This window comes from Cicer arietinum, chromosome 7, assembly GCF_000331145.2.
Source record: "Cicer arietinum cultivar CDC Frontier isolate Library 1 chromosome 7, Cicar.CDCFrontier_v2.0, whole genome shotgun sequence".
In the NCBI taxonomy this organism is placed as follows: domain Eukaryota; kingdom Viridiplantae; phylum Streptophyta; class Magnoliopsida; order Fabales; family Fabaceae; genus Cicer; species Cicer arietinum.
Window position 1 is genome coordinate 25,362,817 of NC_021166.2, and position 20,641 is coordinate 25,383,457.

A 20,641-nucleotide genomic window follows, 5' to 3' on the forward strand; every position below is an offset into this window, starting at 1 on the left:
TAGTGCAGTGTTGAATTTTAGTGAGAAATCAACGTGACATATGTGGAGTATTTCAGCCATATCTGGAGTTGTTGATGTCCAATTGGATTCAAACAAACGTGCAAATGAAAACTAAGATCCATAGCTACAACTTTCATGAAGAAACTGGAACTCAATTCAGACACAAACAAGGAGAAAAATATCAAAAATGTCAAATAGAAGAAGTTGTGCGCCTGAAGCGCAACAACTACGCCCGGGGCGCATTTCCCCTCTTTTATATCTGTCGAGTCACTCCTGAAGCTCAAAAGTTGCGCTTGGGGCGCATGACACGTGACAGCATTAATTAAAATGAATTTTTTTCACTTGTGCCCTAGCATAGAAACTCAAAGACAACTGTTTCTAACACCATTGGAGCAGTTTTATCAAAAATCATTCATGAATCTTTCTTGTAATTCTTCTCTAATCTCTATCTTTTCTATCTCTGTCATGAGTAAGCAAATCCTATTTGTTAGGAATGAGTGTAACAATATGAAACCCTTATTTTTCTAATTTGATTTCTAGTCATATGAATGAGTTTATTGAATTATTTTTCTCATCTCTGTGCTTAACTTTTTTTATTGCTTGATTAACATTAAAATGTTCTATCATTCGTATTTTGAGACGAAAGTCGAATTTACGAATGCTTGAGATGATAAATTAATGAATTTGTAGTCTAGGGATAGATGCAGGCCATGAAACCAATTAAATTAGTTGCAAATGCAATAGTTTAACAAGAGAATTCATGTACGGTAAGACTTAATTCTAATCTTAAATCCACTAAGGAATTATGGGTTACTTTGGAATTAAAGATTATGTCGCTAAGGCATTAGGGCAAGAATAATAAGGAGAATTCGGAAATAATTCAATAAATGAATTAAGTAACTACGATCAACTTAGACACCAAGGTTGGATTCGAAGTGAAAGTCATCCCTGACATTTTTCTTAGTATAAATGATCAATTTTATTACCATTGTTAATTTTAAATATTATTTCAATCAATTCAAAAACTTTTTGTTCAGTTTTAGTTATTAAATATAATTCAATAGTAAAACGCAATCCTTGAGTTCGACACTCAGTACTACCGTTTTAATTGTTACTTGCAACGATTCAGTACACTTGTTGGAATGCTATCAAGTTTTTGGTGTCGTTGCCGGAGATTGTCATATCACTATTGAATTTAATTTATTTACTTAATTGAAATTTTTTGCTCTGCAATAAAATTTTTGCTTTTATTTTACTTTTAATTTTGAAAAAAAAAATTATGTTTTAAAAATGTTTTATTTTTACTTAATTATTTATTTTTATTTATTATAAAACTATTCATTACTCACAATTTGTCTAACCTTGTATGTGAGACTAGTCCTCAGCTGAACTTTTTGTTGATCCAAAAATCAAAAAGAGGTTCGAGAACGGAGATAAAGGGAAAGACAATTAGTAGTGGAAGAAGAGGATTTGAGGGATTTCTTCATATTTGCAGAGATTGTTGATCCACCACCACCTAAACGTACCCTCGGCGAGTATGGGAATCAAAATAACAACCATGCTCAATTGGTTATCTGTACCACACCGGTTACAATTAACAAGTTTTAAGTGTGCCCCTCTCTATACCGAGAGTTGAAGGAGATTCATTTTACCGGTAAACATAACGAAGACGCCAATAGACACCTCACGAACTTCTTTGAATTATGTGAAACAGTGACAGTGGATGGTTGTTCTGAAGAAGGCAAGAGATTGAGATTATTTCCATTGTCATTGAAAGATGATGCTAAGGAGTAGCTTAACTCATTTCCTACCAGTAGCATCATCACGTGAGATGACCTTGAAGATAAGTTCTTAGAACAATACTTTCCCCCAATTGTGTTAGTTAGAAAGAGGCAAGAGATTTCCAATTACAAACAGAATGAGGGAGAATCTCTTCGTGACACTTACAGGAGGTTCAAGATTTTACTTGTAGGATGCCCCAATCATGCTTATGACGACACTGCACAGATGCAAATATTTTGTAATGGTTTGAGGCCTAACACTAGAATTATGTTGGATGCTACAGCAGGGGTGTTCTTTGAATTACAAGACTGCATCAGAAACACACAAAATTATCGAGATCATGGCTTCAAATGAAAAAATGATGTTGTAGGACAGAGGTGGTGGGTCAACGAGTGGTATATTGGAATTGAATGTTATGGATGCTAGGTTGGCTAAAGGAAGGTTGCTCTCAAAATAGATAGAAGATGTTATCATCGTTGAGATAAAGAAGGGGATGGAAACTCTTAATATACAACCTCAAATGGCCCCTGTCAAATTATTGAAACATATTGGTTGTGACTTTTGTAGAGGAGCACATAAAAATGGAGCTTGTGAAGCACCAGATGAAAATGATATAGAAGAACTAGAAGAGGTGAATTTTGTGTAATAACGGGAAACAGTACAATCCCTACTCTAGTACGTACAATCTTGGTTGGAGAAATCATCCAAATTTTTCTTTGAGAGATCAATAGGGTGGATCTCAGGGTCAACAAAGAGCTCAAGCAAATCAAGCTCCACCTCGAAAAGCTGATTGGGAGAGTTTTATTGAGAAGTTAGTAACAAGCACAAGTTCTTTCATTGAAGAGTCAATAGCCATCGAGAAAAATCACCTAAAGAATCTGGAGACCCAACTGGGTCAACTTGCTCAACAAATGGCACAAAGAGCGCTTGGAAATTTGCCTAGCGACACAGTTCAGAAGCCACGAAATAATGTCAATGCAGTGACAACGAGGAGTGGCAATGTAAGTGAGCAAGTACCACCACCTAAAGTCAAACATAGTGGAAGTAATTTAACTTCAATCCACTTAGAGGAAATGGTCACCCCTACATCAGTTGAGGAGCACATCACTCTTGAAAAGGAGGAAGAACATGTAGTACAAAAAAAGGAGACACTGTCAAAACCAGAAATTCGACTTTCATTTCCTCAAAGATTAAAAAAGGAAGAAATTGAAAAACAATTCGGTAAATTTCTTGATGTTTTTAAAAAAATTGCAAATTAACATTCCTTTTGCAGAACCACTAGAGCAGATGCCGACATACGCCAAGTTCATGAAGGAGATTCTCTTAAAGAAAAGAAAAATTGGTAGTGAAACAGTGATGCTTACCGAAGAGTGCAACGTTATTCTACAGAGGAAGCTGCCACTTAAGTTCAAGGATCTTGGAAGCTTCTCTATTCTTTGCGCTATTGGGGATAGAACTTTTGGGAAATCCATGTGTGATCTTGTTGCTAGTGTGAGTCTTATGCTCGTTTCCATATACAAAAGGTTAGGCATTAGAAAAGTCAAAGACACACAATTGATGTTATAGTTTGTGGATCGTTCAATGAAACACTCATATGGGTGGTGGAAGATGTGTTGGTCAAAGTAGATAAGTTCATTTTTCCAGTGGATTTTGTGGTACTAGACATGGAGGAAGACAATTATATCGCCTTGATCTTGGAGAGACCATTCTTAGCAATAGGGAGAGCTATGATTGATGTGGCGGATGGCACCTTAACCTTTGAGGTAAATGAGGAAACAATTACATTCAATATTCTAAAAGCCATAGAGCATTCAAACGAAAGAGAAGGGTGCAACCGAATTGAGATTTTTGAATCGATAGTTGATGAAGAAGTTGAACATCAAGGACCCATTATGTCGTTAGAAATAGTGTTATACCTACCCCAAGATATTGTTAAAGATAATGAAGATCCAAGAGTAAAAGATGTTTAATTCATGTTAGAAGCATCACCATCTCACTCCCCCCGCTTCCATACTACATGGGAGGAGTTGAAACGGAATGAAACAAATATGTAGAGAAAAAGAAATAGACGCCACTGTTTGAACTCAAACAATTGTCACCTCACTTGAAATATATACCCCTTGGTGAGAAAGATGATGTGTTCTTTGTGTCATATAATACAACTTGACAATGGTTAAGGCGCCAAGCTAATGACTTTAAAGAAGCGCTTCGTGGGAGGCAACCCATAGGTAGAGGTCACTTTTATTTTTGCAATCTTAATTTTTTTTTTCTTTTTAATTTGTGTAAACGTGCACTATGATGAAGAATTTTTAACAACTTGAAGCTAGTCTTAAACTATTTATTTCAGATTTTGAAATTTAAACTTTATTATTTGTTCATATCATTTCTCAATTCGATAAGTTTCAATAATGCATACATTGTTGATTACTCATTGGTTATTGAAGTTTCACTTGCCATTTTGTTTTAAAAAAAACTAAAAAAAATTGTAGTGACATGTTTGGCATCATTTAGATAGTTTATACTCTTTCATATTATCCTAGTTGTGAGCTTTTGAGCCTAAACACTTTAATAATTTGTTGTGTGATTATTCAGACATGTGTTATCCCTTCAGAACTTGCACTTATTCTGACTTGCATCACTTGTAATTTATGCATACAGTGAGACAATTTTGTTTGGTCGTTTGAGCCTTTCTAACTACCCTATGGAAATTTTATCATTTGCTATCCCCTTTGAGCCTTGTCATTTTATTTCGATTACTAGCCACATTACAAGCCAAAGACTTGACTTTAATTAAATCACCTTACTTGGAGTTAGGTAGAAAAAAAATTATTGTCTTAATAAAGTTCTAAGTTTGGGGTTGCTCATGGGATAGCAACCTTTTAAGTTTGGGGTAGTGATTCTCACAAAAAGAAAAAGAAAAAAAAAAGAAGAAGAAAATTTCAAAACAAAAAAAAAGGAAAAAAAATAGTTTTAGTACATTGATAACAAATATCTTTTTAGTTCTTTTGTTAATGGTTGAGAATGTCCACCATAAAATGTGGAAAGAAAAAAAAGAATAAAAAGGGAGAATAATTTGAAAATGTATGTCTAACTCCAAGTAGTAAAGTCTATTATCCCAAAATGTCATACCCTTACCTAAGCCACATTACAACCCGAAAGTCCTCCAAAATTGTATGTGTTTGTTGCTTTGTGATTGCTAACTAGAATTTTTTTTTAAGCCAATGGTAGCGTGATTCATGTTCCAGGATTTGAGTGATAAATTCATAACCCTTGCTAAACACTTGAGAGAAATTTGGGTGAGATTGTGTGAACATGAAATCTATGATCCATAGCTACAACTTTTATGAAGACTCTAGAACCCAATTCAGAATCAAAATAGGAGAAAAATGCAGAAAACATCAAATAGAAGAAGTTATGCGCCTGAAGTGCAACAGCTGCGCATGGGGCACATTTCCACCCTTTTGAATCTGCCGAGTCGCGCTTGCTGCGTCTGGGGCGCGTGGCACGCGAAAGCATTCATTAAAATGCATTTTTTTTTACTTTCTAGGTATCTTTTTTACTATTGGGAAGTTTGGAAATTTGTGTCCTAGCATAGAAACTCAAATATGGTCATTTCTAACACCATTGGAGCAGTTTTATCAAGAATCATTCATGAATCTTTCTTGTAATTCTTCTTTAATCTCTACCTTTTCTATCTCTGTCATGAGTAACTAAACCCTATTTTTTAGGGATGAGTGTAACAAGATGAAACTCTTACTTTTTTATTTGATTTCTAGTTATATGAATGAGTTTATTGAATTATTTTTCACATCTTTGTGCTTAATGCTTTTTATTGCTTGATCAACATTAAAATATTCTACGAATTGTATTTTGAAATGGAAGTGGAGTTTACGAATGCTTGAGATGAGAAATTCATAAATTTGTAGTCTAGGGATAGATGCAGGTCATGAAACCAATTAAATTAGTTGCAAAGGCAATAGTTTAACAAGAGAATTCCTATACGGTAAGACTTAATTTTAATCTTAAATCCACTAAGGAATTAGGGGTTACTTTGGAATTAAAGGTTCTATCACTAAGACATTATGGCAAGAATAATAAAGAGAATTCGGTAATAATTCAAAAAAGGAATTTAGTAATTAGGATCAAATTAGACACTATGGTTGGATTCGAAGTGAAACTCATCCCTGTCATTTTTCTTAGTATAAAGGAGCGATTTTATTACCGTTGTTAATTTTAAGTATTATTTCAATCAATTCAGAAATTTTTTGTTCGGTTTTAGTAATTAAATATAATTCAATAATAAAATGCAATCCTTAAGTTCGACACTCGGTACAACTTTTTTATTATTACTTGCAACGATTCAGTACACTTGCTAAAACGCTATCAGTTGTTATGAATTCTTAGAGTATATAAAGAAAATCTTGAGAGACATGTGAAGTTATTCATTTTTTACTGTCAAGTTTAGCAATTCACTTTTGGGTTGGTGTATACATAGTTATAGTGTATTGTCAATTAATTTGATTAAGATGACATGAACTATTGATTGACTAAAACTTAGGGAGTGTTATCTTTATCTTAAGAAGTCTTTAGTGTACACTCAGATCCAACTATTAATCAAGGTTATATACCTCTTTGTGAATTTTTATGAATATGTATTAACGTTTTCATTGGAATGGACTATCCTATTTAAGTATACACTTGATTAGTCTGATGTAAACCAATTTTTTACATAAAATAATTTCTTTGATTAATTTTTAAAAATGAAAATTTCAAAAATACATAAATTTAAAAAATATAATGTTTCCAAACTAATAAAAAATTATATAATATGAAGAACATATTATAGTGAAATATATAACTTTTATGATAAAGAAATGTTAAATTATTTAACAAATATATCATTGAAATGAACACTTCAAAGAAAACAAAAAGCTTGAATAAATTAATTCTAAGTAGAAAAAATGTTAAAGATAAGGACTGCATCACTAAAGATAAAAAAATCTTATAATAGTGTCATAAATTAATATATATTGCATGGATTGTATTAGTCAATAAAGTTTTACATTTTATTTTGAAATAAAGCAAAATTAACCTATAGATAATTATTCAAAAATATATTTACCTCTTAACACATAAATGTTTTAGTACTCTAAAATAAATATAAAATTACATTTAATTTATAATATTATTATTTTATACTCAATAATATATTAAATCCTATCACACAACTTGCACTTTATCATATTTTAATATATGTTGCATGGATTATATTAGTCAACAAGGTTTTACCTTTTCTTTTGAAATAAAAAAAATAAAAAATAAAACTAACTTATATATAATTATTCAAAAATATATTTACCTCTTAACACCTAAATGTTTTACTATATTCTACTTTAAAATAAAAAGAACGTTACTTTTAATTTACATATTATTATTTTATACTCAATAATATATTAAATAAACTCGCGCAACACACATATTAACATCTAGTTTTTATTTATTTATAAATTAATTAAAACTATAATATCCTCAATATGAGTCTCTGTAACAAATAAAATAATATTATTATGAAAATAATATGTGTTTCTTAGTTTTCGATAATTGGCATGTAAGATTCTGCCACTTTATAGAGAATCATGGTCGATTTATCAAAATAAGTGTTTTATTTTACTTTTTTGAAAATATTTAAACAACCAACTATCTTATCTATCACATTTTATAATATCGAAAGGAAGTAAATATCAAAAGCAAATTATTGAGGTAAAATCTCAATTTAATGTTTTAAAGATAACAAACATCTTAAATTACATTTTCAAGATTATGATCATTTTGTGGTCTTAATTTAGTGTTTTAAAGATTGATAATTTATTTTGATTTTAATTTAAGTATCCTACTCACAAAAGAACAAAGCATCATTAAAAATTACACAGCAAGACATTCTATTTGTTAGGTTTTATGACCCCAAAAAATTCTCATATTAAAAAAACTTTAATCATCTTAAATTATTTTAAATCAACTCAAAAACAGACAAGGATCAACTTTGTAGTTGATGTCATTTTAAGAATATTGCATTTAAAACATATTGTACGGACAAACTTAAATGAGGAATAATGTAATAACATTCTTTAATGGTATCAAACAAAGGAATATGTCATAATGGTTTTGATTGATCCATCTTCAATTTCAGCATTGATTTTAGACTTCATTTAGACCAATATGATCAAGTCAACTCACACTTTGGCATACACATATTGACCCACCATTTTAGAAAGAAAAAAAAATCTCTTTGTTCTACCACTTGCAAGTACAAAAAAGCAAAAACAAATTACATACAAGTACAAGTGACATTTGTTATCTTTTTTTCTTCCTCGTGTTGTATCAGAAAAGCAACTTGGAGGGTCTCTTTAGTCAGATTTTGAAGTCACCTTTTGGTCACAAAAAACATAAAAAACGTTTTTCTCTGGAAGATAATGCTATCTTTGAACTATACTAAAACATGAAGGCAACTCATCAAGAAGATTCATTTATAGAATCTCGTGTCCAACAACTCTTTTCTCCTTCAGCAAACTGAAGATCTCCTTATTTATAAATAGGAATGAATATTGAACATGGAGAGCAAGAGTCTGAGCTACAAATTATCAATCACTTGTTTTATTCTCAAGTTAATCTCAAGGCTCTTTTATCATAAACACTTTAGTTTCAAATCTGCAAATTCGAGCTACATATTTATGAGTGTGCTGATACATTTTCTTTGCTTCTCGAATTTTTCTTTAAGTTCTCATAAGCAAAGAACTCATACAATTATTCATATACTTGTAAAGATCTCTCAAAGTCTTTTTTTTTTTGTGATTTTTTATAGTGAAGTTATAAGGTAGTTAGGTCATAAAAAGAACATCTTGCATGTACAGCAAGTCAATTTTTATATGATATTGCGAATCATATTGTATATATACAAATATATTGGTTATAATGTGTATTTAATATACCTATCTATTAAGAAGAAGATAACTTGGGGAATATAATGGCTCTTATTGGCTCTAAAGAAGACATGCATCTGGTTGTAAGCCTATTGAGGCTTTGATAATACACAATGTGTTAGATCAAGTTGTCATCCGCAGAAAAGATTGTAAAAGTATGCTGAAAGAACGCTCTCTTGAGTAAAACAGTGGAAAATCTCACAGAGTGTGAGATTGGACGTAGCCAAGATTAAGGGTGAACCAGGATAAATTTATGCGTGATATTGATTCTCTTTACTTTAATATTTTACTCTTGCACATTAATCACACCACATCATTGTCATTTACAGTTTTCATTATATACTTCTGATAAAGAATGTTTTCTTTATTTTAAACTAACATTTTTATCCAAGTAACATCTTGAGATATTTACTTTTGATTTAAATTTTTAAATATCACAATTCAAACTCTTTTCTTGAGATATATTATTATACTTCACAAATTTCTCATGATATGCAATTATATAATAGTTATTCACATGAGGATAAATAATTAAATATTCATCCTTCTAAGTAGAGTTACTAAGCTTTAATAACTTTAGAATCGATGAGATTTTAAGTAGTGTCATCTCAAATGGTTCATAAAACAATAAAAACCATTATATCAAAATATAAGGCCTCATTTACTTTGTGAAAATATTTTTTTTTTTTTTTTATTTTCTAAAATGTGTGTTCATTTTATCTTGATGAAATACTCTTTAAGTGAAACATTCTCATGGAGAGAAGATGAAATTCTAGATATTGAAGATGCATTTTTGAAAATATTTTTTGATAATGTCATTGCTTCTAGAAATATAGACAATTGTTTACTTTACAAAGTCTCTTACTTTTTTATCAATAAGGAAAATTAATATAAAATTTAAGAAATTAAATGGCATTAAGAGTAGTTCAAAATAATTATCTTTAATGATATTTTATAAAATAGCATAACAAGGAGACAATAAAAAATTATTATATTATATTTGGTGCCAATAAAATTGAGTCTAAGACCTCACATTGACATAAAAAAAATATAAAAAATAATTAAAAACAATCAAATTTATAATGTTAAAATAGACTGCCAAAGTTCAAAGCAATCAAACGTCATTACTAATTAACATCATTCAAGCCAAATCACATGCCCGACTGTGGTAAAAAATAGGTGATAGTTGATATCTTATAGTTGTTAAATTAAATGAAGTGTTTGGTAGAATTATCGGTACATTTAATTTAAAAATATAAAATAACATAAAAGATATTTTTAAATAAAAATCAATTTTAATACTAAAATATTTTAAAATTTATTTTTTTATTTAATGTAAAATTTATTATACTAATTTATTTAGTTATCTAGTTTATTTAGTTATCTAGTTTATTTAGTTATCTAGTTTATTTACTATAAAGTATAATAAATTAATTATTTATTAATATGATGTATTTTTTTGTTTATTTTGATATTTTATTTATTTTAAATTATAATAAATACATAATTTTAAATTATTTACTTCAAAATGTTCTTTATTAAAATTATAAGTTTTAAATTATATAAATTATTTATAAATAAGTTTTAGTCTTTATAAAATCTCACTATTATGTTTTTAGTCTTTATAAAAGAATTTCATAAAATATAGTGACTAAAAAACTATTTAACCTATAAATAAATTATAAAAGATAAAAAATGATTTTAGTTGCAATAGTAAATATAACATCGACATAAAAATATTAAACTATAAATTATAAACTCAAAAGTTATTTAAAATAGTGTATAAAAAATACACTATAACCAAATAGATGTTATAGTTTATAAAGTTATAAGCTAGTTTGGGGACGAGTATTCAGTAACAAAAATAATTCTAAAACTAATTAAACTTATATTAAAATGTCATATTTTTGTCATTAAAAATAACTTTTATTATATAAAATATTGGAAGATATTGCTGGAAAGTGGAAAGATATTTAATGATTATTGTAAAAACGTCTTAGCATTATATTTTTGTGGTGATAATGAATTGAAGCAACCCTATGTTTCTTAATTTTAAATAAAAAAAAAATTCATAATTTGAAATTCGCCATAAATATTTTCGTAACAGTACGTTATAAATAAATGAAAAAATAAATTTAATAGTTGTCATAGGAAGTATGTCATCATCCTCTTTATTTGTACGCTACTTTTTTCTATTTTGATGCTAATTCCCAATCCTAATAATAGTTCCCAATGTACTAAAGTATGGTTACAAAATGTTTTATAATTTACGATATTGCCAAGAGGAAGTTTTGACAATTGGTATTAACACTTTGACTACCGACTTTTTAAATTTCTACAATTTGGTAAGGGAGTCTCATTTGTAAGGGTAGATAATAAGAAAATGTTAAAAGTATTCTAAAAGTAGGTATTCAAAAATTAAATATAGAAATGTTATTTATTTTTCTAACGGTCAAAGTCAATAATTATTTGTTATTTAAAGTATGTTTTATCTTCTCTCGAATTTAAATTTTGATAATTTAATAATTTAATTATTATTTTAAATTAGTTGAATTATTTATCTAGTCAAAAACATTATTTAATAGTGCCTTCAATTATTAAGAAGTTTAAAATTCAACTTTTCAATGTTTTTTATTTTGAATTTCTTAACCAGAGCTTTAAATGCTCCTATAAACAATACATTAATAATACGAAAAGTGTTAAAAAATACTGTTTTTTTTTAATACTTATTATTTTATTAAGTGAAATCAACATCAATCTCACATTTGAAAAATATATCTCACATAAAATAGTGAGATCTATATATATTTCATCCAATAAAAAATTAAATTTTGAAGTAAATTTTATTCATATTTTTTTTTAATTCTAATGAATTAAAAAAATAATAAATAGGACATAGCATTCATGATTTATATCATAGGACATGATATCATACGCTGTGGCTACTGTAGCAAATAAGTCAAGAACACAATCTACCACTCTTGCAGAGCACAAACACAAAGAATACTTTTGTCCAAGTACAAAGACTCATAGATTGTCTTTAAATTTTAATTCAATTAATAAATCATAATATTATTAAATTAAACGTATTTAATTATTGTATAAATTAATATTGTAGTAACTATCATCTCTTTAAAATAAAAAAGATCTTGTGGAGATGGATTAAATGATAAAATTTGATAAAGTTAATAATAATATTGAAGTTGTTAATAATTTAGATTAGTTGTATAAGTATAATTTTCAAAAAAGAATAGTTAATACTTTTATTATAATATTTATTGTTGACAGTAGAAAAAGAATTAAATTTATTAAATATATTTTAATAAAAAAAGTAATTAATATAGTTAAAACTTAAAAGAAGATCTTATAGAAAAAGAATTTTTTATAACATTTATGTTAATAATATAAAATAATAAATATTTGCAAATAAGATAAAACTTACAAAATTATTAATGTAGTTTTGCAAATAAGTCGTATCAAGATGAAAAATTAAAATAACATTGTACTAAAACAACAAATAAGCAGACACAAAATATGACAAAATAATAATTAGATATACACTTAACAGGAAATAAAAAAAAACGACTCAGTTGTGATTTTATAAAGAATTAGATGAACCTGAGTGACGCACGAGTTGGCTCGCATACGCTACACCTATTGAAGATATACACGTCACCATCACGTAGGTCCCTTTTCTCTCTCCTGCCATAACTTTACACTCCTCCGGCTACCCCAACTGCCCGCCTCCCAAATGGCCACGCTCTCACATTCCTTCGGGCACCCCAAAACCCTCACCCCTTCCATTTCTTCGGGCACCGGCCCATTTTAATTTTTCTTCTATTTTTCAAGGATTTTTATTTTATTTTATCTTTTTTATGTTTCTTTTAAAATATCCTATTTGGAATTAATATGCTAAGATGACTTTTTTATTTGTCTTTACGAAATCATATGATCGGGGTGTAATCATAAAAATAGATGATGTTGATTTGAGTGCTTCCACGTGAGATCAAATATTTAATTAAGTGATTTCTTTAAATAAAAGTCACAAAACAAAAGGGAAAAGAAATAAATAAATATGAATTAGATTGAAAGATGAAGAAAACGTCACAATAAAGATGATTGATAAACTAACATGCAATCGCCACAATGGTAAAGAAATTTCTAACAAGTTCTAAGCCAACGAAGTTTTTAAAGAAAGATTTATCATATTCTTATAATTGATAAAAAGATAATTTTTTAGATCCATATTGATTTACACTAATTAATTAAAATCATTACATATCAAATTAAACAAAAAATTGAAAAAATTATTTTAAAGTCTTGGTTTGACATATTCTTTATTTTTTTCTCTCATAATTAGCACATTTTATGTCATTATCAAATGGGCATAGTATCACTTGTCCTACGCTAAATAATAACCTAATACATCAATATTTTCACTTGCACAAAAACAACTAAATAAATTTTAGGCTAAATATCACTTGTGATCCCTTAACTTAATTTCAGTTAACGTTTTAGTCCTTTATCTTTTTTATCTTCCCGATTTGGTCATTTATTTTAATTTTAAGTGATAATTTGATATTTTATGTTTTAAAATGTCAACAATATTATCCTTATTTTTTGCAACAATATTATCCTAATTTTAAGTAGTATTTAGCCTATATACATACCTGCATTGTTATTATATTGTCAAATAACATCATACAGATATGGTTACACTTCAGTTCGGCTTCCATCAACAAATACTATAGCCACCAGAAGACATGAAAACCTATCATGAGGTCTGGGTTAATATTAATTGGGACTGAGTTTGAAGGAGATAAATTAAACATTGGAATGAACATTAGAATCATGTATTGCAAGGTCAATTCGTAGAAGGTGTTTTACACCACAATCATGTATTGCAAGATAAGTTCGTAGAAGGTGTTTTACACCACATCACATGATATATCAATTGGTTTAGGCAACACACCAAATTAGTTATTTCCATCGAATAATGTATATGTGATCCGCATCCGCCAACATATTATAATTTCACTCAACCCTCGATCAACTCCACAAGAACAAACCATGCACCAAATCTCAAAATCGTCTTCATCATTGCCTCATTTATATACTGAACCATACATTTCATATTATGGTTTGCCACTATTGCACATACGAATCCCTACAAAAGGTCCATATTATGGTCTACCATCATCATCAGATGTACATACACCTGCAAAAATGTCGACTTAGTATCACATTCCATCAATGCATGAAATACAAACCCCAATTATTCAACAAAATGCGAGATTTTCTATATTTTATTTGGATCTCATTGCACAACTCATGAGTCGGCTTATGTTGTTTTTTATTCCATGTTAACTCCCGAGACTCAAAATTATATGGATACAACTGGTAGTAGCTCTAATCCACACACAAATTACCAATGATTTGAGTTGCATACACTTTCAATAATTAAGAATGATGATGAATAACATAATTAAAATTAGGATAAATCAGAACAACTACAAAGTCGTTCAAAAAACTAGACGAGTTCAACGAACTCTTAGATATGGGATTGAGGGCATTTAGGTGGACATGATTAATTAAAATTTAATTTAATTTTTAATTCACTGTATTTGTTTGGATTTTATTAATATAATTTATTTATTTTTATTATATATAATGTATTAATTTTTTTTTATTAAAAAATATAAAGTCGCATCCTCAAAATGCGACCTCCTAATGAAGATAAATTCTAGCGCAAAATATGATCACATCTCTTAGACCTCCTAAAGGATATAATAGGAAAATAATTCAGAATTTTATCTTTTTTTATTTTTTATTTAGTTTTTGAATTTTATCTTACTTTTTAATACAGAAAGAATCCACTGTTTTTTCCTTTAAGTTCGTTTTTGTTTTACCGGACATGTTTGTTATTTTAAGTGTTTAATGATTTGTTAGTAAAAAAAAGTATTTAATGAGTTGCGGTTAAAACATAATAACCTTGAGTTCTATTTTTTATTTTAGGTGAAAGAATAGTAGTTTGAGTTGTAATTGTCGTTAAATAATTTTGGAAAAAACATAATTGTATTTTTTATGTGTTTTTTGTAATTCTCGTTAAATAATTTTGAGAAAATTATAAATTTAATAATATTATGATTGGTTAAGTTAAAAATCATACAAAAAATATTTAAGGAAATGCAACTAAGTTTTTTATACTACTTTTTGGTTAAACTTAATTTATCTTCCGAATCAAATTTTAAATTATTATATTTTTTTAATGAAAAAATAAGTTTTAAAAATTAGATTTCAGCCATCGAATGTGTTAATAAGTTGAGTCGCATTTTATGCCGCTTTCTTAAAGATGTTTCAAAATATTATTTAAAATTGTTCAATTAGACTATCAACCACAAAATTTATAAGATAAAATAGTTCAGTCACAAGTTGTATATATGTTATATTACATTTCAGAAAATTGTTTTAAAATTACATCATTAAACATGACTATTGCGACTACTCTATAAATATAATACTAAGACTAGACTACTAAATCATGACGAGACAATTTTCAAAAAGGGACAGTAATAAATGAGAGAAGGGACAATAATAAAAGAGAAAATTCAAAAATGCATCGAAGTTTGGTATGCTTTTTAAAGTGATTGAAGCCTTTTATTTATAGAAAAAATCTGTAGCAAGTATGAGCAAAAAATCATACAAAGCGATTTTGACTAAATCGTCTAAAGAAATGCAAATGCAATAACATAATCGCAAAATGAACATATTGCTGGAAGTGACTAATCGTGGAGGACACACAAAGAAAAACGTGTGAAATTAAAAGAAAAACGAGAAGAACACATTAATAATCATAAAAATATTAATTTTGTCTGGTTCATAAAAAATAATACATCCCAAGCTTAGTCCAAACAAACATCGATAGTGGGTGTAGTAGTCTATTTAAGTTAGTTCTTTTTATTTATAAAATTGAGTTTTTTTAAAATACACCGCAAAAGTTCTACATTAACCTTTTAAACACTGACATGAAATTTATTTTATGTTAGAATTCAACAATTTTTTCCATTTCACCAAATGCTAGCTCTAAAGGGTCAAGTTTAGTGCAAGTTTCAATATTAGAATTTATTTTTCTAAAATTTAGAGATTAAAACAAAAAAGAAGATTAGTTTAAACCTTTTTTTTTATAGTGGTGCAAACCATTTTTTATGTATACATCTAAGTAAAATATATCACTTTGTTATATTTATTCCAAAAATATTATCACAAATTTCTTAATTGTTGAGACGTAATTGAATGTACCTGTAAAATTTTAAATTAATGTTTTTTGGTATGTATAAGATATCAACAATTATCTGGTTAATTTGTAAAAACAAAAAACAGTTACTACCTGATTAATAAATAAAATATTTTTTAATTAATTTTTTACTGTTTGTTTCAACTTCAGCAATAGTGTTTGGAGTTATACTGAGTCAGCTTGCATAGCATAGGACTAAGGAGAACACAAACACAGAGACAAACCCCATCTCTGAGATTGATGTGTGTGTCTCTCTCTCGGAGCATACCTTTCTTTGTTAAGCTAACTTGTTCTATATATCTTTTTTTCGGTTAAAGGGTTGGCATTACTCTCTTCATTTTTCTTACAACCTGATCAATCTAGGGTTCAAGTAATTTTTTTTTTCATTTTTCATTTTGTGGGGTTTTGATTTTCTTCTTCATGTGATCTACCTTCCCTCTTTTCTCATTTTAAATTTCTGGGATTTTTCAGATTTCCTGTTTTGAAGCTTATTGAGTGATAAAGTTGTGATTTTTAGGTTTTATTTGTGAATTATTCATCTGGGTTTGTTCTTATTTTGGTTTTAAGGCATTGTAGGGTGTATGGGATTTTTGGGGTTGTTTTTTAGTTTTGATGATTTATGGGTTTGATTATTTAGGGCTTAATTGAAATGGGGTTAGGTGGTGAGAATGAGAATGGTAAGGTGACAGAGTCTTTGGATGTGTGTAAATCAAAAGGGAGAAAGAAGAAGAAGAAACAAGATGGGGTAGTTCAAAATGAAGAAGAAACTGGTTGTTGGCTTAGTTTCAGGTTCATTGGTAGCTGCATTTCTTCAAGATCCAAGGTTGATAGCTCTGTTAGTGGCACCAGTACTAATTATGGTAACTTCTCTATTTTTCATTTGAAAAATTACTCTTCTTATGTTTTTGGATTTGGAATTTCTTTTGTTTCTTATTGTGCATTTGTGTTATTCAAACACTTAAATTCAGGGTGGTATCTAAAACGAAAAGTAACTAATTTTGGGTTTCTTTAGCTTCTTGTTCAGAACTCTATGTGAAAATTTGTTTCAAAATATGTGTTGTTAAAGTACAAGCAATGCTCTATTTAGGATTTTGTGAGAACTTTGAAGAAAAATTATGGTCCTTTCTATAGCACCTTCACTTTCTCTAGAGCATCACTGGTTGTTAGTTTCTTCACCTCATTAAGTTTGGGGACGAGTTCTTAACATTGTTCTTAAATAACCGCTTTTTTTGCTATCTTCTATTGACAACATTGATTCTTAAATTGCACAATTTTATTTGTGACTTGTAAACTTGTGAGAATCTCGGTATATCATTCTATATCAATGTTATGTATGTGTTTGTTGTGTATGATAAGTAGAAGAACTTGGTTTTCTTAGTTGGTTGCATTTCCTTTTCTTAATTTATCAAGTCAGATTTGAAATGGTACCTATTTTTTCCGTCTTATCTTCATATGATAAATGATGCTATCTTATTGCTTGTTCTAATAATGTTTTTCCATTATTTGTTGGGTTTTGGCTTCTCATTATAGCTGAAAGTAAATCAACTATTGATACAAGTAGAGACCAACCAATGCTTCCGGTAGTCTCTTCGACAACCACTAGTAATGCTGAAAGCAATTCATCCACTTCAAAACTCGAAGAGGAGCTTAAAGTTGCTTCCAGGCTGCGAAAGTTCTGTTTCAATGATCTTAAGTTGGCAACAAGAAATTTTCGGCCCGAGAGTCTTCTCGGTGAAGGTGGGTTTGGTTGTGTGTTCAAAGGATGGATTGAAGAAAATGGAACTGCTCCGGTGAAACCTGGCACAGGACTTACCGTTGCTGTGAAAACCCTTAACCACGATGGGCTCCAGGGTCATAAAGAATGGCTGGTTTGTAATTTTCCTAATATGATTTGTCTTCCTTCAGAGTTCGGTTCTTAAAGACATGTCTTTTCTTTGAATATTATATGCTGATTTCTTTCAGGTTTTATAATTTCTCGTTTGGTTCATTTAACAGGCTGAAGTAAATTATCTCGGTGATTTAGTTCATCCACACCTCGTCAAACTTATAGGCTATTGTATCGAAGATGATCAAAGGTTGCTTGTATATGAATTTATGCCTCGTGGAAGCCTGGAAAACCACTTGTTTAGGAGTAAGTTACTATTTTCTGAGGATTGTTGGACCATTATTGCATTTTCTGATTTTGCTAACATGAATTGAAGGACCCTGCTGATGTTACTAATTGTTTCTCATTTTAATATATTTCCATCGGTATCTTTGATGTTTTTACTTTTTACCGAATATATCTCTTGTTTTAACGTTTTATTGAGTATTTTTCTCGTGTGCAAAACTATATTGCTGTAGGATCGTTGCCTCTCCCGTGGTCCATTAGAATGAAAATTGCACTAGGAGCTGCAAAGGGACTTGCTTTTCTTCACGAGGAAGCCGAACGGCCAGTAATATATAGGGATTTCAAAACTTCCAATATACTATTGGATGCAGTAAGTGCCCAATGTTACAACACTAATACGCTTTGTTTTTTTCTTTTAGTTTAATCTTATTAATAACGTCATGATTCAGGATTACAATGCCAAGCTCTCAGACTTTGGACTTGCAAAAGACGGTCCAGAAGGTGATAAAACCCATGTGTCTACTCGAGTGATGGGAACTTATGGTTATGCTGCACCGGAATATGTCATGACAGGTAAGTTTAGTTGGTTAAGCCAAAGTCCAAACCCATGTGTCTACTTGAGTTGTATTTTGTAAATGACTTAGTGTGTGACTGTTTCTTGCCTTGGTGACCTTTATTGGGTGATGTGAGTTGTTTCCTCGTTAGGCAGGGTTGTTAAATAGTGGCTGTAGTTGTGCTATAGCATAGTAGAATTTGAACAAATTGTTATTGTTCTTGATATGCTATTTAGGACATAATGTTGTCAAATAGCAGTGATATAGCATTGTCGCATAGCAGAATTTGAACAAACAATTATTTTCTCCGATCCACAATTGACAACATTGTCGTAAAGAATATTTAGGATTAAGATATAGTTTATGCAGGAGTTGCCAATGTTTTGCTTTCTCATAATGTTTATAATTTATAAAACTTGCTGTTCTATCATTTTCATTTACATTTGTTCCAAGTCCTTTTAAATGTAATTCAACATCTTTATCATCTATAATCTTTATATACTTGGTTTAGGGCATCTTACATCAAGAAGTGATGTGTATAGTTTTGGAGTGGTACTACTTGAGATGATAACCGGTCGAAGATCTATGGACAAAAACCGGCCGAACGGTGAACATAACCTTGTGGAATGGGCTAGACCGCATCTAGGAGAGAGAAGAAGGTTCTACAGGTTGATAGACCCTCGCTTGGAAGGTCACTTCTCGATAAAAGGAGCTCAGAAAGCTACCCATTTGGCTGCTCACTGCCTTAGCCGAGATCCTAAAGCAAGACCACTAATGAGTGAAGTTGTAGAAGCCTTGAAGCCTCTACCAAACCTTAAAGACATGGCTAGTTCATCGTACTATTTCCAGACAATGCAAGCCGACCGTTTTAGTGCAAGTCCGAATACTCGAAACGGGAGAACACAAGGAGCATTGCTAGCTCGAAATGGACAACAAAGGAGCCTTTCCATATCACATGGTACTCATGCTTCTCCATTTCACCATCAGTATCCTCAACATTCACCAAAACCAAGTGGAAAGGCACAAAGTTGATGTTGATGAAATTTCTTCATATTTTCTTTGTCATCATTTCTTAATTTCTCAGTATAGATGTAACTTCTTGTGAAGCCATTTGTTCATGGACAACTTGAGAGGGAAAAAGAAGCATGTTGCTTGCTTTATAATTATGATGTATGTTAATGCTTCGAAATGAATCCCCTATTGCACAATACAACAGATGCGGAGACCAGTAGATTTGGTAAGAAAACTTCTATCTCCAAATCAAACTTTCTTCACAACTGTTGTTGCACTGAGCAGCTGCTATAGGGGATCCAAATCCGTAATTATTGTTGACCCTTTTGAATTTAAGGGCATGTGAAGCTTATTGAGCAAACTATGTCTATTGCAAAATTGTCAACCAATATGTTTCTTTCAGGTTGTTTTGAAATATTCAAGATTGTTAATTCCTCAAGTTTAATTTTATTTTATTTCATTTGGGCTTTGAAATGTTTTTATCTCTTTTGATTTATGTATGATTTCATTGTGGTATCAAAGAGTGCGGCTCATTAAATTAATAACTGCCTTTTTTGTTTATGGAAAGATGAGAAAGAAGCTTTATTGCATTAATTTATGTCAGTTGTGTGAATGTGTATTTAACAATGGTACTTGATCCCATCAACCCTTCTAAGAGTATGTGGGGATGGATAATGTTCTTTATGTTTCATTTAATAATTGATGTGCTTTTAATTCTTTTGTCATGTACTCAAATAAAATAGTCATCATAGTTTAGGTCCAAATTCAATAACGGTATCACAACAGTACACACATTTACTTTTTTACTGACAATACACGTATTGAATGGCGTGGAATATATAATTTCAATTTGTGTAAAAATTTGTTTGTTTTTTTTTTTAAAATAAACTTTTTTTCTTTTTTTAAAATTCTA

At 29.6% G+C, this 20,641-nt stretch overlaps 1 protein-coding gene across 1 annotated transcript; it reads left to right on the forward strand.

The window, feature by feature from the left end:
• Positions 1–16,231: 16,231 nt before the first annotated feature.
• Positions 16,232–20,188, forward strand: LOC101513852 (serine/threonine-protein kinase PBL34-like). Its single transcript, XM_004509890.4, has 6 exons — positions 16,232–16,913; positions 17,584–17,921; positions 18,049–18,184; positions 18,397–18,533; positions 18,613–18,736; positions 19,229–20,188. The coding sequence occupies exons 1-6, from the start codon at positions 16,703–16,705 to the stop codon at positions 19,747–19,749; spliced, it is 1,467 nt and encodes a 488-aa protein (XP_004509947.1). The 5' UTR covers positions 16,232–16,702; the 3' UTR covers positions 19,750–20,188.
• Positions 20,189–20,641: the final 453 nt, after the last annotated feature.